General features: G+C 40.8%; 1 protein-coding gene across 1 annotated transcript in view; it reads left to right on the top strand.

The window, feature by feature from the left end:
• Nucleotides 1-18,963, top strand: part of SHOC2 (SHOC2 leucine rich repeat scaffold protein) — a gene marked incomplete in the record, with an annotated part of 68,778 nt that overhangs the window by 45,211 nt on the left and 4,604 nt on the right. Inside the window, 2 exon segments of the mRNA XM_056529473.1 lie at nucleotides 5,949-6,079; nucleotides 14,955-15,143. Coding sequence (XP_056385448.1) covers nucleotides 5,949-6,079; nucleotides 14,955-15,143 — 320 coding nt within the window.

The raw sequence follows: 18,963 nt of genomic DNA, 5'->3' as shown, positions 1-18,963 counted from the left end.
TTTGGTAAAGCTCATCATTCTACTGTTTACCGAAAACGGAATGAGGCCTACAAAGAAAAGAACACAGTACCTACAGTGAAATATGGTGGAGGTCAGTGATGTTTTGGGGATGTTTTGGGGTTGTGATGTTTTCTTCCCGACTCCAAATATGGCATCAGAATAAATCCCTGGATCAACGTTCTGTCCCTATAAATCTAATATACATAACCTGTAATGTTATTATTCTCCAAAAATGCATCCAGACCCCTTTTGAACTCTCTTACAGAGTTCCCCATGACCACCTCCTCAGGCAGAGAATTCCACAGTCTCACTGCTCTTACAGTAAAGAACCCCCGTCTGTGCTGGTGTAGAAATCTTCTTTCCTCTAGACGTAGAGGATGCCCCCTTGTTATAGATACAGTCCTGGGTATAAATAGATCATGGGAGAGATCTCTGTACTGTCCCCTGATATATTTATACATAGTTATTAGGTCTCCCCTAAGCCTTGGTTTTTTATTTATTTATTTATTTATTTTTTTTAACCGGAGATCTCTTTTAACCCCTTAAGGACCAAGGACGTGCCGGTACGTCCTTGGTCCTGCTCTTCTGATATAACGCGGGGTTACACAGTAACCCCGCGTCATATCACGGCGGGCCCGGCGTCATAGTGAAGCCGGGACCCGCCTCTAATAGCGCGCAGCGCCGATCGCGGCGCCGCGCGCTATTAACCCTTTAGCCGCGCGCTCAGAGCTGAGCCGCGCGGCTAAAAGTGAAAGTGAAAGTTCCCGACTAGCTCAGTCGAGCTGTTCGGGATAGCCGCGGCTAATCGCGGCATCCCGAACAGCTGACAGGACAGCGGGAGGGCCCCTACCTGCCTCCTCGCTGTCTGATCGCCGAATGACTGCTCAGTGCCTGAGATCCAGACATGAGCAGTCATCCGGCAGAATCGTTGATCACTGGTTTCTTATGAGAAACCAGTGATCAACATAGAAGATCAGTGTGTGCAGTGTTATAGGTCCCTATGGGATAATAATGATCAGTATAAGAGATCAGTGTGTGCAGTGTTATAGGTCCCTATGGGATAATAATGATCAGTATAAGAGATCAGTGTGTGCAGTGTTATAGGTCCCTATGGGATAACAATGATCAGTATAAGAGATCAGTGTGTGCAGTGTTATAGGTCCCTATGGGATAACAATGATCAGTATAAGAGATCAGTGTGTGCAGTGTTATAGGTCCCTATGGGATAACAATGATCAGTATAAGAGATCAGTGTGTGCAGTGTTATAGGTCCCTATGGGACCTATAACACTGCAAAAAAAAAGTGCAAAAAAAAAGTGAATAAAGATCATTTAACTCCTCCCCCATTAAAAGTTTGAATCACCCCCCTTTTCCAATAAAAAAAAAAAACACAGTGTAAATAAAAATAAACATATATGGTATCACTGCGTGCAGAAATGTCCGAATTATAAAAATATATCATTCTTTAAACCGCTCGGTCAATGGCGTGCGCGCAAAAAAATTCAAATAATGATCAATAAGTCCTATCAATGCAAAAATGGTACCGTTAAAAACTTCAGATCACGGCGCAAAAAATGAGCCCTCATACCGCCCCATACACGGAAAAATAAAAAAGTTATAGGGGTCAGAAGATGACAATTTTAAACGTATTAATTTTCCTGCATGTAGTTATGATTTTTTCCAGAAGTCCGACAAAATCAAACCTATATAAGTAGGGTATCATTTTAATCGTATGGACCTACAGAATACATATCAGGTGTCATTTTTACCGAAAAATTTACTACGTAGAAACGGAAGCCCCCAAAAGTTACAAAACAACGTTTTTTTTTCAATTTTGTCGCACAATGATTTTTTTTCCCGCTTCACCATAGATTTTTGGGCAAAATGAATGACATCATTACAAAGTAGAATTGGTGGCGCAAAAAATAAGCCATCATATGGATTTTTAGGTGTAAATTTGAAAGAGTTATGATTTTTTAAAGGCAAGGAGCGAAAAAACGAAAATGCAAAAACTGAAAAACCCCCGGTCCTTAAGGGGTTAAAGGGGTGGAAAACATATATATATTTTTATTTTATTTTTATATATATATTTTTTTTAATCAACTGGTGCCAGAAAGTTAAACAGATTTGTAAATTTCTTCTATTAAAAATGTGTCCTTCCAGTATATCTTAGCAGCTGTATGCTACAGAGGAAATAGTTTTCATTTTGAATTTCTTTTTTTTGTCTTGGCCACAGTGTTCTCTGCTGACACCTGATGCCCGAATCTGTCCAGTGCTATGGAGAAAATCCCTATAGCAAACCTATGTTGCTCTGGACAGATTCTGACACGGACAGAGGTGTCACCCGAGCGCACTGTGGACAAGAAAAAAAGAAATCCAAAAAGAAAAGAATTTTCTCTGGGGCATACAGCTGCTAATAAGTACTGGAAGGATTGATTTTTAAATAGAAGTTGTTTACAAATCTGTTTAACTTTCTGGCACCAGTTCATAAAAAAAAAAAAAAAAAAAAAAATTCTATCAGCAGCTTTCTCTTCAGATTTTCTCCCCCTTACACATGCGCACTTAGCTTGGCTGAGCGTGCATATATTCTGAATGTGGAGAAAAGCAGCTGCCAGAACTTTAGTAGTGGCTATCTTACTTGAGAACAAAGGGGTCAGACGGGGGAGTCAGGGATGCTTATACACATTAGATCAGTGTTTCCCAACCTGGGTGCCTCCAGCTGTTGCAAAACTACAACTCCCAGCATGCCCGGACAGCCAAAGGCTGTCCGGGCATGCTGGGAGTTGTAGTTTTGCAACAGCTGGAGGCACCCTGGATGGCAAACACTGACCTATATAATGCACACTCAGTATCACTATTCCTATAGCGCCATCTGTTTTATTCCAGCACAGCTGTGTTCATATGTTTCAGTACTGTAACTGGGTCATGTGATCACCAATCTGACACAGAAAATCACTGTTTCATTGGTCAGAAGAAGTGGTTAGTCCTAGGTCAGATGACTTCCTAGGTCAGATCCCTCCTGACCCACAGACCCCCTCACAGCTCTATCTGTATACTGCTGCTGCTATCTCTATGAGGTTAGGATATATAGTTGTTATAACGTCTCCTCCAGCTCTATCTGTATACTGCTGCTATCTCTTTGGGATTAGGACATATAGTAGTTATAAACCTCCCCTCCAGCTGGGAGTTGTAGTTTTGCAACAGCTGGAGGCACCCTGGTTGGGGAACACTGCATTAGATATAGAAGATATGTTCGTGTGTGTCGTTAATGGAGCTCGGTTCCGCACACGAATCCTCCCCAGCTGATGCAGAACTACAACTCCCATCTTGCCCGGTGACAACATACTCCGGTAGTCATGTGGTTTTTAACGCTATTTCATGGTATTTAGGTCGGTGCCGTTCAGCTGGCTGTGGTGGTAACACTGTAACTTCTCACCTGCTTCCTCCTGACCCACAGCAGGCGTGGAAGGTGACAACATCTATTGTGGTTTCCAGGCTGCGCCCAACAATGTCTCAACCCTGTATTCTGGTAAATGACAGACCTGCGGCGAAGATAGAAACTAGAAAATACGTAACAATGACCGCACCGGCCCCTCTGTGACAGTGTGCCCCCGGCCCCTCTGTGACAGTGTGCCCCCGGCCCCTCTGTGACAGTGTGCCCCCGGCCCCTCTGTGACAGTGTGCCACCGGCCCCTCTGTGACAGTGTGCCACCGGCCCCTCTGTGACAGTGTGCCACCGGCCCCTCTGTGACAGTGTGCCACCGGCCCCTCTGTGACAGTGTGCCACCGGCCCCTCTGTGACAGTGTGCCACCGGCCCCTCTGTGACAGTGTGCCACCGGCCCCTCTGTGACAGTGTGCCACCGGCCCCTCTGTGACAGTGTGCCACCGGCCCCTCTGTGACAGTGTGCCACCGGCCCCTCTGTGACAGTGTGCCACCGGCCCCTCTGTGACAGTGTGCCACCGGCCCCTCTGTGACAGTGTGCCACCGGCCCCTCTGTGACAGTGTGCCACCGGCCCCTCTGTGACAGTGTGCCACCGGCCCCTCTGTGACAGTGTGCCACCGGCCCCTCTGTGACAGTGTGCCACCGGCCCCTCTGTGACATTGATGCTAGGGGGTTCCCTACTTTCTGGGGGCTTCTATTACCTACTGGGGGGCCTCTACCTACAGGGAGGGCTTCTACCTAATATGGGGATTGCCTACCTACTGGGGGCTTCTACCTAATATGGGGATTGCCTACCTACTGGGGGCTTCTACCTAATATGGGGATTGCCTACCTACTGGGGGCTTCTACCTAATATGGGGATTGCCTACCTACTGGGGGCTTCTACCTAATATGGGGATTGCCTACCTACTGGGGGCTTCTACCTAATATGGGGATTGCCTACCTACTGGGGGCTTCTAACTTATATGGGGATTGCCTACCTACTGGGGGCTTCTGCCTAATATGAGGATTGCCTACCTACTGGGGGCTTCTACCTAATATGGGGATTGCCTACCTACTGGGGGCTTCTACCTAATATGGGGATTGCCTACCTACTGGGGGCTTCTACCTAATATGGGGATTGCCTACCTACTGGGGGCTTCTACATAATATGGGGATTGCCTACCTACTGGGGGCTTCTACCTAATATGGGGATTGCCTACCTACTGGGGGCTTCTACCTAATCTGGGGATTGCCTACCTACTGGGGGCTTCTACCTAATATGGGGATTGCCTACCTACTGGGGGCTTCTACCTAATATGGGGATTGCCTACCTACTGGGGGCTTCTACCTAATATGGGGATTGCCTACCTACTGGGGGCTTCTACCTAATATGGGGATTGCCTACCTACTGGGGGCTTCTACCTAATATGGGGATTGCCTACCTACTGGGGGCTTCTACCTAATATGGGGATTGCCTACCTACTGGGGGCTTCTACCTAATATGGGGATTGCCTACCTACTGGGGGCTTCTACCTAATAAAGGGGGATTCATACCTAGGGGGGGTTCTACCTAATAAAGGGGGATTCATTCCTAGGGGGGATTCTACCTAATAAAGGGGGATTCATACCTAGGGGGGATTCTACCTAATAAAGGGGGATTCATACCTAGGGGGGATTCTACCTAATAAAGGGGGATTCATACCTAGGGGGGATTCTACCTAATAAAGGGGGATTCATACCTAGGGGGGATTCTACCTAATAAAGGGGGATTCATACCTAGGGGGGATTCTACCTAATAAAGGGGGATTCATACCTAGGGGGGATTCTACCTAATAAAGGGGGATTAATACCTGGGGGGGGATTCCCTACCTATCTTTTGGGGCTACTACCAAGTGGGGGAGGTTCTAATCTGTACTTACTGGGGCCTTATGTTTAACTTTTGCCTAAGGCTTCCCAAAGGCTAGAGCTGTCAGGGAGTTGTAGTATTGCAACAGCTGGAGGCACACTGAATGGAAAACACTCGTGTACAACATTTGCAGCCTTTTAATTCTGTCACAACCCCCCAGGAGGAATGACAATCCTAATATTGGGGGGGAGAGACATGGCTTTAAGGCCTCGTTACCCGGATTAGCGACTTTCTGGTGTTTTGAAGCATTCGTGTCACTTCTTGTTCTCCTTCATGTCGGAGCAGACAGACCCTCTGATGTTAACACTTTATTAGGTTTTTTTTGGTGGTTATTAAATATTTAATGAGCTTTAAGTGTCTTGTCTGGCAGACATGAGCGCCGCGCCAATACCGCCGCCACGGACATTAACACTTTATGTACCAGAATCTGATCGATCACTCAGCTCTCGTTGAGTTTCCACAGTGGTAAATGTACCTTGTATTTGCTAGTGAGTAAACATGGCGGCTTTTCCATGGTCGTTGAGTGATGTCACATGGGTCAGTGTTTGGCGTAGGTCATTCAGGAGCCGCGTTGATTTTCACTCCATTTATCCAATACTTTTGTTCTCTCTCTTAGGAAATCTTTCCAGCCTGAACCGCCTTGGGCTGCGATACAACAGGTTATCGGCAATACCGCGGTCCTTAGCGAAATGCAGCGAGCTGGACGAGCTGAACCTGGAGAACAACAATATATCCACTTTACCAGAGGTAAGAAGATACAATATACTCACCGTCCTATACATTGTTTACATCCAGAGGTTCAGAGCAGCCGGAACACATAACTGCAGGATATAACTCAGGATCAGTACAGGATAAGTAATGTAATGTATGTACACAGTGACCTCACCAGCAGAATAGTGAGTACAGCTCTGGAGTATAATACAGGATATAACTCAGGATCAGTACAGGATAAGTAATGTAATGTATGTACTCAGTGACCTCACCAGCAGAATAGTGAGTACAGCTCTGGAGTATAATACAGGATATAACTCAGGATCAGTACAGGATAAATAATGTAATGTATGTACACAGTGACCTCACCAGCAGAATAGTGAGTACAGCTCTGGAGTATAATACAGGATATAACTCAGGATCAGTACAGGATAAGTAATGTAATGTATGTACATAGTGACCTCACCAGCAGAATAGTGAGTACAGCTCTGGAGTATAATACAGGATATAACTCAGGATCAGTACAGGATAAGTAATGTAATGTATGTACACAGTGACCTCACCAGCAGAATAGTGATCAGTATTACAGTAGTTATATTCTTGTATATAGGAGCAGTATTATAGTAGTTATATTCTTGTATATAGGAGCTGTATTATAGTAGTTATATTCTTGTATATAGGAGCAGTGTTATAGTAGTTATATTCTTGTATATAGGAGCAGTATTATAGTAGTTATATTCTTGTATATAGGAGCTGTATTATAGTAGTTATATTCTTGTATATAGGAGCAGTGTTATAGTAGTTATATTCTTGTATATAGGAGCAGTATTATAGTAGTTATATTCTTGTATATAGGAGCAGTATTATAGTAGTTATATTCTTGTATATAGGAGCCAGTATTATAGTAGTTATATTCTTGTATATAGGAGCAGTATTATAGTAGTTATTTTCTTGTATATAGGAGCAGTATTATAGTAGTTATATTCTTGTATATAGGAGACAGTATTATATTAGTTATATTCTTGTATATCGGAGCAGTATTATAGTAGTTATATTCTTGTATATAGGAGCAGTATTATAGTAGTTATATTCTTGTATATAGGAGCAGTATTATAGTAGTTTATATTCTTGTATATAGGGGCAGTATTATAGTAGTTATATTCTTGTATATAGGAGCAGTATTATAGTAGTTATATTCTTGTATATAGGGGCAGTATTATAGTAGTTATATTCTTGTATATAGGAGCAGTATTATAGTAGTTATATTCTTGTATATAGGGGCAGTATTATAGTAGTTATATTCTTGTATATAGGAGACAGTATTATAGTAGTTATATTCGTGTATATAGGAGCCGTATTATAGTAGTTATATTCTTGTATATAGGAGCAGTATTATAAGTAGTTATATTCTTGTATATAGGAGACAGTATTATAGTAGTTATATTCGTGTATATAGGAGCCGTATTATAGTAGTTATATTCGTGTATATAGGAGCAGTATTATAGTAGTTATATTCTTGTATATAGGAGCAGTATTATAGTAGTTATATTCTTGTATATTGGAGCAGTATTATAGTAGTTATATTCTTGTATATTGGAGCAGTATTATAGTAGTTATATTCTTGTATATTGGAGCAGTATTATAGTAGTTAGTTATATTCTTGTATATAGGAGCAGTATTATAGTAGTTATATTCTTGTATATAGGAGCAGTATTATAGTAATTATATTCTTGTATATAGGAGCAGTATTATAGTAGTTATATTCTTGTATATAGGAAGCAGTATTATAGTAGATATATTCTTGTATATAGGAGCAGTATTATAGTAGTTATATTCTTGTATATATGAGGCAGTATTATATTAGTTATATTCTTGTATATAGGAGCAGTGTTATAGTAGTTATATTCTTGTATATAGGAGCAGTATTTTATTAGTTATATTCTTGTATATAGGAGGCAGTATTATAGTAGTTATATTCTTGTATATAGGAGGCAGTATTATATTAGTTATATTCTTGTATATAGGAGCAGTGTTATAGTAGTTATATTCTTGTATATAGGAGCAGTATTATAGTAGTTATATTCTTGTATATAGGAGCAGTATTATAGTAGTTATATTCTTGTATATAGGAGGCAGTATTATAGTAGTTATATTCTTGTATATAGGAGACAGTATTATAGTAGTTATATTCTTGTATATAGGAGCAGTATTATAGTAGTTATATTCTTGTATATAGGAGCAGTATTATAGTAGTTATATTCTTGTATATAGGAGCAGTATTATAGTAGTTATATTCTTGTATATAGGAGCAGTGTTATAGTAGTTATATTCTTGTATATAGGAGCAGTATTTTATTAGTTATATTCTTGTATATAGGAGGCAGTATTATAGTAGTTATATTCTTGTATATAGGAGGCAGTATTATATTAGTTATATTCTTGTATATAGGAGCAGTGTTATAGTAGTTATATTCTTGTATATAGGAGCAGTATTATAGTAGTTATATTCTTGTATATAGGAAGCAGTATTATAGTAGTTATATTCTTGTATATAGGAGGCAGTATTATAGTAGTTATATTCTTGTATATAGGAGCAGTATTATAGTAGTTATATTCTTGTATATAGGAGCAGTATTATAGTAGTTATATTCTTGTATATAGGAGTAGTATTATATTAGTTATATTCTTGTATATAGGAGGCAGTATTATAGTAGTTATATTCTTGTATATAGGAGCAGTGTTATAGTAGTTATATTCTTGTATATAGGAGCAGTATTTTATTAGTTATATTCTTGTATATAGGAGGCAGTATTATAGTAGTTATATTCTTGTATATAGGAGGCAGTATTATATTAGTTATATTCTTGTATATAGGAGCAGTGTTATAGTAGTTATATTCTTGTATATAGGAGCAGTATTATAGTAGTTATATTCTTGTATATAGGAAGCAGTATTATAGTAGTTATATTCTTGTATATAGGAAGCAGTATTATAGTAGTTATATTCTTGTATATAGGAGGCAGTATTATAGTAGTTATATTCTTGTATATAGGAGCAGTATTATAGTAGTTATATTCTTGTATATAGGAGCAGTATTATAGTAGTTATATTCTTGTATATAGGAGTAGTATTATATTAGTTATATTCTTGTATATAGGAGGCAGTATTATTGTAGTTATATTCTTATTTTACATGCAACAAAAACCTGTATTCGATTGTGGGTCTAATAATAATGTTAGTGGATAACCACCATTAGGTGAAATAATCAATAGAACTGACCCAAGTATATTATGTGCTCTATGATCTCCCAAAAACCACACTGTATATACACACAAGAGAAAAAGGAGTCATTTCACCAATTCATATAAATCATATATTTCTTTATTAAGTTGCATAAAAACAAGAGAGGAAACAATCCCCAAGGGGAGACGACACAAGTGGCAAAAAACAAAAAGGTGTCACTCCGAGCCCCTCCAGTAACCCTTAACAATATACAATTATGTAGTATTGCTGTCCCCAATAAAGTGCATATGCATAAATCAAGTAACAGGATACCTATATGTGCAATAATGCAAAACAGTACTAAAGTGCAACAATATTACATAGTAAAAAATAACACTATCCAGTGTCCCATAAGAAAAGTCAAAAGCAGCACCACAAGGTATATATACAAGATTAGAGGGTATACATACAAAAAATATCACAAGTAGGGAGGAGGAGGAGATCGGAGCGACACCACTAGTGGTGTCGCTCCGATCTCCTCCTCCTCCCTACTTGTGATATTTTTTGTATGTATACCCTCTAATCTTGTATATATACCTTGTGGTGCTGCTTTTGACTTTTCTTATGGGACACTGGATAGTGTTATTTTTTACTATGTAATATTGTTGCACTTTAGTACTGTTTTGCATTATTGCACATATAGGTATCCTGTTACTTGATTTATGCATATGCACTTTATTGGGGACAGCAATACTACATAATTGTATATTGTTAAGGGTTACTGGAGGGGCTCGGAGTGACACCTTTTTGTTTTTTGCCACTTGTGTCGTCTCCCCTTGGGGATTGTTTCCTCTCTTGTTTTTATGCAACTTAATAAAGAAATATATGATTTATATGAATTGGTGAAATGACTCCTTTTTCTCTTGTGTGTATATACAGTGTTATTTTACATGCAGAATATTAATTTTAACCCCTTAATGACATAGGACGTAAATGTACGTCCTGGTGCCCTGGTACTTAACGAACCATTTACGTCCCGTACATGACTGCGAGCACCGGTCTCGGCTGCTATCAGCCGCCAGGGACCCGCCGGTAATGGCGGACATCCGCAATCGCACTGATGTGTGCCATTAACCCCTCAGATGCCGTGATCAATACAGATGCGGTCACTAAAATGGATGATCGGATCGCCTGCAGAGCTGCCGCCGAGATCTGATCAACCATAATGGTGCCCAGAGGTCCCCTCACCTGCCTCAGTCTGTCTCCACTGGTCTTCTGCTCTGGTCTGAGATCGAGCAGACCAGAGCAGAAGATCGCCGATAACACTGATCAGTGCTATGCTCTATGCATAGCACTGAACAGTATTAGCAATCGAACGATTGCTATATAAATAGTCCCCAATGGGGACTATTAAAGTGTGTAAAAAAAAAAAATCTCCTACCCCAATAAAAACGTAATTTGTCACTTTTTCCCATTTTGATCCCGTACAGTGAACGGCGTAAACATAAAACAAAAGTCCAAAATTGCTGCTTTTTTTTGTCATTCCCCCAAAAAAATTCCCCCCAAAAAATAATTAAAAGTTTTATATATGCAAATGGTGTTTCAGCAAAAAGTTCAGATCACGGCACAAAAAAATTAGCCTTCATACCGCCGCTTATACTTAAAAATGAAAAAGTTATAGGTCGTTAAAATAGAGGGATTTTAAACGCACTTATTTGGGTAAAAAGTCTGGGATTTATTTATTTTTTTAAAGCGGTACAATTATAGAAAAGTATGTAATCATGGGTATCATTTTAATCATTTTGACCCAAAGAATAAAGAAAACATGTCATTTGTTCCGTAAATTGTACGACGTGAAAACGAAACCTTCCAAAATTGCGTTTTTCTTTTCAATATCCCCACACATAGTATTTTTTTTTATTTATTTCACCATATATTTTATGGTAAAGTGAGTGATGTCATTACAAAGGACAACTGGTCGCTCAAAAAAAACCAAGCCTTCTTATTATTGTGTGGATGAAAATATAAAAGAGTTATGATTTTTAGAAGGCGAGGAGGAAAAAAGGAAAATGCAAAAATAACATTGGCTGCGTCCCTAAAGGGGTACTCCGGTGGAAAACTTTTTTTTATTTTTTATTTATTTATTTGTAAATCAACCGGTGCCAGAAACAGATTTGTAAATTACTTCTATTAAAAAAATCTTAATCCTTCTAGTACTTATTAGCTGCTGAATACTACAGAGGAAATTATTTTCTTTTTGGAACACAGAGCTCTCTGCTGACATCACGAGCACAGTGCTCATTGCTGACACCTCTGTCCATTTTAGGAACTGTCCAGAGCAGCATATGTTTGCTATGGGGATTTTCTCCTACTCTGGACAGTTCCTAAAATGGACAGAGATGTCAGCAGAGAGCACTGTGCTCGTGATGTCAGCAGAGAGCTCTGTGTTCCAAAAAGAAAATAATTTCCTCTGTAGTATTCAGCAGTTAATAAGTACTGGAAGGATTAAGATTTTTTGTAGAAGTAATTTACAAATCTGTTTAACTTACTGGCACCAGTTTATTTAAAAAAAAAAAAAAAAAAAAAAATGTTTTTCACTGGAGTAGCCCCAAAATGGTCTGTGTCCTTAAGGGGTTAAGATACGTGGTGGAAGCGCGGATCTCATTGGGGTAATCTGGAGTGTAATATTTTTTGTATATAGTGACCAGATCACTGATTCAGCGCCGCAGCCTCTTTCCCCTTCACAGTGACGCTCCAGACCTCCTGGGTAATGCCGGCTGCAGCCCCGTTCATTGTCGCCATTAGCCGACACTTTATAACATTGTTCAATCCTTTACGTTTTTGTTTACGTGAATCTGCAAACCCACTTACATCTATCTGGTTTATGAAGATTAGACGCTCCTATTAAAGGGGTACTCCGTTGAAAAACTTTAAAAAATAAAATAAAATCAACTGGTGCCAGAAAGTTAAACAGATTTGTAAATTACTTCTGTTAATAAATCTTAATCCTTCCTGTACTTATTAGCTGCTAAATACTACAGAGGAAATTCTTTTCCGTTTGAAACACAGAGCTCTTTGCTGACATCATGACCACAGTGCTCTCTGCTGACATCTCTGTCCATTTTAGGAACTGTCCAGAGTAGGAGAAAATCCCCATAGCAAACATATGCTGGTTTGGACAGTTCCTAAAATGGACAGAGATGTCAGCAGAGAGCACTGGGGTCATGTCAGCAGAGAGCTCTGTGTTTCAAAAAGAAAATAATTTCCTCTGTAGTATTCAGCAGCTAATAAGTACAGGAAGGATTAAGATTTTTTTATAGAAGTGATTTACAAATCTGTTTAACTTTCTGGCACCAGTTGATAAAAAAATAAAATAAAAAAAAGTTTTTCACCGGAGTACCCCTTTACACGTTATTATCTTTTGCGCTCTCAGGTTCTCTGCGCTCCTGCCGTGTAACGCTTAGTGACAACCCCGGGAGTAGAATCTTCAGCGATTACATTAGTCATGATTGCAGCAATTGCCAACAATTCTTCCTCTCTATAAACACACCCAAACGCTCGAGCTGCTGCTCCAGACGGGGAGCGCTCTTATTCCTTCTCGTCCTCCCCCTCTCGTACACTTTTTTTTTTTTTTTTTTTTTTTGTGGGCTAAAAGGTTTCGCCATCGCTTCACGTTTAACCCTTTCCCAGTTTGACAGATCTGCCGTTAGAGATGAAAAATATTTTGCAGATTTTTTTATTCCGGTCCCCCCCGTCCCCCCCTCCTTTCTTATTGGCCTCTGGAGAGCAATTATGGGGTTAAATGCTGCTAGATTTTCTGCATTCCCCTCTCAGGAGTGGCTGGGAGAGACATATGAATTCTTTGGAGATTAAAGAGTTAACTGGACTTTGCGCTAATTTTGCAGTGGGTGGGCAGTGTTAAAGGGGTACTCCGGTGCAAAACATTTTTTTTTTTTTTATCAACTGGTGTCAGAAAGTTAAACAGATTTGTAAATTACTTCTATTTAAAAATCTTAATCCTTCCAGTACTTATCAGCGGCTGTATACTACAGAGGAAGTTCTTTTCTTTTTGAATTTCCTTTCTGTGCTCTCTGCTGACACCTCTGTCTATTTTAAGAACTGTTCACAGTAGGAGCAAATCCCCATAAGCAAACCTCTCCTGCTCCGGACAGTTCCTGACATGGACAGAGGTGTCAGCAGAGAGCACTGTGGTCAGACTGGAAAGAAATTCAAAAATAAAAGAACTTCCTGTGGAGCATACAGCAGCTGATAAGTACTGGAAGGATTAAGATTTTTTTAATGGAAGTAATTTACAAATCTGTTTAGCTTTCTGGCACCAGTTGATTTAAAAGAATATGTTTTCCAGTGGAGTACCCCTTTAACATTTTCTATATGGAGATGACCTAGTTCTTCACACTTTAGACCTCCAGCTGTTGCAAAACTACAACTCCCAGCATGCCCGGACAGCCAAAGGCTGTCCGGGCATGCTGGGAGTTTTTAGTTTTGCAACAGCTGGAGGCACCCTGGTTGGCACACACTGACCTATATAATGCACACTCACTATCACTATCCCTATAGCGCCATCTGTTTTATTCCAGCACAGCTGTATTCATACGTTTCAGTACTGTAGCTGGGTCATGTGATCACCAGTCTGACACAGAAAATCACTGTGTTTCATGGGTCAGAAGAAGTGGTTAGTCCTAGGTCAGATGACTTCCTAGGTCAGTTCCCTCCTGAATCTCAGACCCCCCCTCACAGCTCTATCTGTATACTGCTGCTGCTATCTCTATGGGGTTAGGATATTTAGTTGTTATAACTTCTCCTCCAGCTCTATCTATATACTGCTGCTATCTCTTTGGGATTAGGATATATCGTAGTTATAAACCTCCCCTCCAGCTGGGAGTTGTAGTTTTGCAGCAGCTGGAGGTCCAAAGTTTTGAGACCACTGCGCTCAGACACGCATTAACACGTACTGAAGATATGCTAAACTAGATGCACTTGTAGCAAACCCTCTGCTGTGAGAATAATTAGGTGTTTCTAGGTTTGCAGCCCACTGATGTAAACAAATGTCTCTCTTCACTGCCAGCAAGCAGAGTTATAAGAAGTGCAAAAAGCAAAGTATAATGGAAATACTTTTGTGCCATTTTATGTCTTATACTTTGCTTTATTACCTAATAAAACATTTTACTGTTCTATTCAGTGCAGCAAAAACCTATCCTGGCCTTGTTATCGATTACACAGCAGAGGGTTTGTTACAGTGTACTGCAGTAGAACATACTCGGCAGACACCCGAATCGTCTTCTCTCATGTCCTGGATATCTTGGTTGATCGCTCCTACCTGCTAGACTGCAGGGTTTCCCAACCAGTGTGCCTCCAGCTGTTGCAAGACTGCGACTCCCTCTGCGTTTCTCAGCATGTTGTGTTGGGCATGTTGGGAGTGGTAATCTTGCAACAGCTGGAGACACCCTGGTTGGGAACCATTGTTCTAGAGACACGATCGGCTCCACGTTTTTTATGTCTCTGAATGTAAATAAAGGATTCCATTCCCTGAGATCAAGCAGAGTTCTTGAAAATGGTGATGACATGAAAGCCAAAAACGATATTAGAAATTTTTATAGAGTCCTTATTCATTACATTTTGTGAAGTCTCTGGCGCTGTTTAACCCTTCTGTGTCTGTTTCCTACCCCCAGGGCCTCCTCTCCAGCCTAGTGAAAGTGACCAGCCTCACCCTGGCCAGGAACTGTTTCCAGTCTTACCCCGTGGGGGGTCCCTCCCAGTTTTCCACTATTTACTCCCTCAATATGGAGCATAATCGCATCAATAAAATCCCGTTTGGAATTTTCTCCAGAGCTAAAGTATTAAGTAAGCTGAACATGAAGGTGAGTCCATGCCTGACATTGTCTTTATCTTAAAAGGGGGGGGGGGGGGGGTACTTCTCTGGAAAACTTTTTTTTTTTTTTTATCAACTGGTGCCAGAAAATTAAACAGATTGATAAATTAATTCTATTAAAAAAATCTTAAACCTTCCAGTACTTATTAGCAGCTGTATACTACAGAGGAAATGCTTTTCTTTTTGGATTTCTCTTCAGTGCTCTCTGCTGAACTGTCCAGAGCAGGAGAAAATCCCCATAGCAAACATACGCTGCTCTGGACAGTTCCTAAAATGGACAGCAGAGGTCAGCAGAGGGCACTTTGGTCGTGACAGAAGAGAAATTCAAAAAGAACAGCATTTCCTCTGTAGTGTACAGCCTCTAAAAAGTACTGGAAGGATTAAGATTTTTTTTTTCAATAGAAGTAATTTACAAATCTCAAGGTAGAGGTGCAGGTAGAGCACACATGGGGAACAATATCACCTAATGGCGTCTGCAGCAAGGTCCGCGGTGACCTCCGATACCAGTCTCCTGCGGGGTGCACGTACAAGATATGAAGTATCAACTAGTACAACAATAGGAGACGTAGGTGCACTCACCGCAGAGTTAAGACTGTCGCATCTCGATGTCGGGTAGCCGGGTCACGGCATTTGGCGCTGGTATCTTGTGGCGCTCAGAGGCTACAAGCCTCTGAGCGCCACAAGATACCAGCGCCAAATGCCGTGACCCGGCTACCGGACACCGAGATGCGACAGTCTTAACTCTGCGGTGAGTGCACCTACGTCTCCTATTGTTGTACTAATTTACAAATCTGTTTATCTTTCTGGCACCAGTTGATTTTAAAGGGTACCTTTCATCCAAAAAACTTTTGATATGTTATAGATTAATGTATGCAGAATAACTTTACAATTGCATGTTATTAAAAAATATGCTTCTTTCTATTTAATTTTCCACTTTGAAAAAATGACCACTAGGGGTCTCCCTACCAGTCCTTTTTTTATAGATTTCAGACTCATGCTGGAGTCCTAAAGCTCAGACTAGTGCTGGGACACAGACAAGCTCAGCACTGCTCCCTGTGTGCAGTGCTGAGTTTGTCTGTGTTCCGGCTGCAGTTTGAGATTTAGGACTCCTGCATGAGTCTGAAATCTATAAAAAAAAAAAAAAAAGGACTGGTAGGGAGACCCCTAGTGGTCATTTTTTCAAAGTGGAAAATTAAATAGAAAGAAGAATATTTTTTAATAACATGCAATTGTAAAGTTATTCTGCATTCATTTATCTATAATATATCAAAAGTTTTTTTGATGAAAGGTACCCTTTAAAAAAAATAATAAAATAGTAAACCGGAGTACCCCTTTAAAGGAGATCTGCAGTGTTAGACACTTATTTCCTATCTGCTGGGACCCCCCGCACAGGACCGGTACAGGACCGCGACTCTCCTGTGCAGGAGGCGCGTCGGCCGCAGCATGTCACCGTGACCTACACGCTCCCTCCATGTATCTCTATGGGAGAGGCGGCAGCATTCGTGCATCCCCGCCTCTCCCATAGAGCTGTATGGAGGCGGCGTGTCGTCGACCTCAGTGAGGTGGATGACACGCGTATTAGCCGCTCAGAGCTGTGGACCGCTCCCGATCATGCACTTATCCCCTATCCTGCGGACAGGGTATAAGTGTCTAACATCCCAGTACTCCTTTTAAAGGGGTACTCCGGTGAAAAACTTATTTTTTTCATATCCACTGGCTCTAGAAAGTTAAACAGATTTGTAAATTACTTCTATTAAAAAAAATCATAATCCTTTTAATACTTATCAGCTGCAGTATGCTCCAGAGGAAGTTGTGTAGTTCTTTCCAGTCTTACCACAGTGCTCTCTGCTGCCACCTCTGTCCATGTCAGGAACTGTCCAGAGCAGGAGCAAATCCCCATAGCAAACCTCTCCTGCTCTGGACAGTTCCTGAGACAGACTGAGGTGTCAGCAGAGAACACTGTGGTCAGACAGAAAAGAACAACTCAACTTCAGCAGCTGATAAGTACTGGTAGGATTAGGATTTTTTTTTTAGTAGAAGTAATTTACAAATCTGTTTACCTTTCTGGAGCCAGTTGATACCCCTTTAATGTTATTGTTTGTGATGTAATTCCTTGATGCGCTCTTCGGGGACTTCTTAGGATAGGTCATAAATGTCAAATCAGTGGGTAGGGGATGTCTGACTCTGGTCACCCCAACAGATCAGCTGGTTGGTGGAACCCCCAACGCTGCCGCTTCTATATTGTATACTTGCTATGGTAATACCCACCGTTCCATTCCCATTGGAGACTATGGTCCCTATTCTCCCGATCGCAGGGGTCCCAGCATGGTCAATGTCACCTGTGCAGTAAAGTGCAGCCTCCAGCGTCACGTCCAGATTTGATTTCCTATGCATGCAGTATAGTCCCCTTAGGCTGGGTTCACACACACACTATTTCTTAGCCGAAACCACGAGTAGAACCGATGCAGAGAAAACGGTCATGGAAATATTTGCACTGTTTTGGATCCATTCCTGTTTTTGGCTAAAAATACTGGACAAGTTAATATTCACTAGTGCAATTTTTCCCAAACAGTGTGCCATTGGCTGTCCGGGCATGCTGGGAGTTGTAGTTTTGCAACAGCTGAAGACACCATGGTTGGGAATCATTGCACTCGTGAGTTAGAAAGTGAAGAAAATATTTTTATTTATTCTTAATGTGAGTGTGTGTCTGTATATATAGAAAACAATGGCGCAGCACTCCAAAATTGCAAAAAAAGTATAGAAATTTATTCCTTCATGTCAAAATTTAAAGCGACGTTTCAGCTCCCCACTGGAGCTTTTTTCAAGCATGCTTGAAAAAAGCTCCAGTGGGGAGCTGAAACGTTGCTTTAAATTTTGACATGAAGGAATAAATTTCTATACTTTTTTGCAATTTTGGAGTGCTGCGCCATTGTTTTCTATTACATGGACTTTGATCGAGTCGGGGCGCTAGCATCGGGCATCTAATGGTGAAGTAGTGCTGCATTGTTTTAAAAAAATATATATATATATAAAAAAAATTTTTTTTAAGTGTGTGTGTGTAAATATATGAAAATAAATAAATAAAAATAAATATATATATATAAAAAAAAATGTGTATATAGATAGATATGTATGTGTATATAGATATAGATGTGTGTGTGTTTGTATATTTATATATATTAGGGATGTGAATCGCCAATAATTTGGCGATTCGAATCGTGATACCAGTGTGGCGATTCGATATATCCCGATATATCGTGATACCGTCTAGGTGACGATACATCGCGATATATCCCGATTCTGTCTAAAAAAAAACAATGTCTTTTACACTTTTATTAAAACTTTAAGTTAATTTTTTTATACACTTTATTAGTCTTTTAGGAATCATTAGATTCCTCAGACAGATGAATAAAGTTCTATTGAACTCCATTTATCTGCGATCCATTGATAGAGCCTGGTCCGGCCAGGATCTATCAATGACAGAGCCACGGAGAGCAGGGAAGCAGAGGTAAGTCCTCCAGCTACCTCCACAGTGGATCGCCCGCCCGTAATCGCGCAGCGGGGGGGGATGGGGGCGATCCACCCCACTAGCCCACCAGGGAGCATTCACAGATCCCTTTAAATGCCGCTGTCAGCTTTGACAGCGGCGATCTAAAGGGTTAATAGCCAGCCGCGACGATCGCCGAATGCTGGCTATTAGCAGCGGCCCCCGGCTACTGGGGGCTGCAGAGTATGGAGCGGGCAGGAGTCTGGAGCACTGCATGCTGGATATTAGCGGCCCCCGGCTACTGAGAACAGCTGGGGGCTGC

This window comes from Hyla sarda, chromosome 7 (genome assembly GCF_029499605.1).
Source record: "Hyla sarda isolate aHylSar1 chromosome 7, aHylSar1.hap1, whole genome shotgun sequence".
Lineage (NCBI taxonomy): Eukaryota > Metazoa > Chordata > Amphibia > Anura > Hylidae > Hyla > Hyla sarda.
This window is presented reverse-complemented; position numbering and strand designations above follow the sequence as displayed.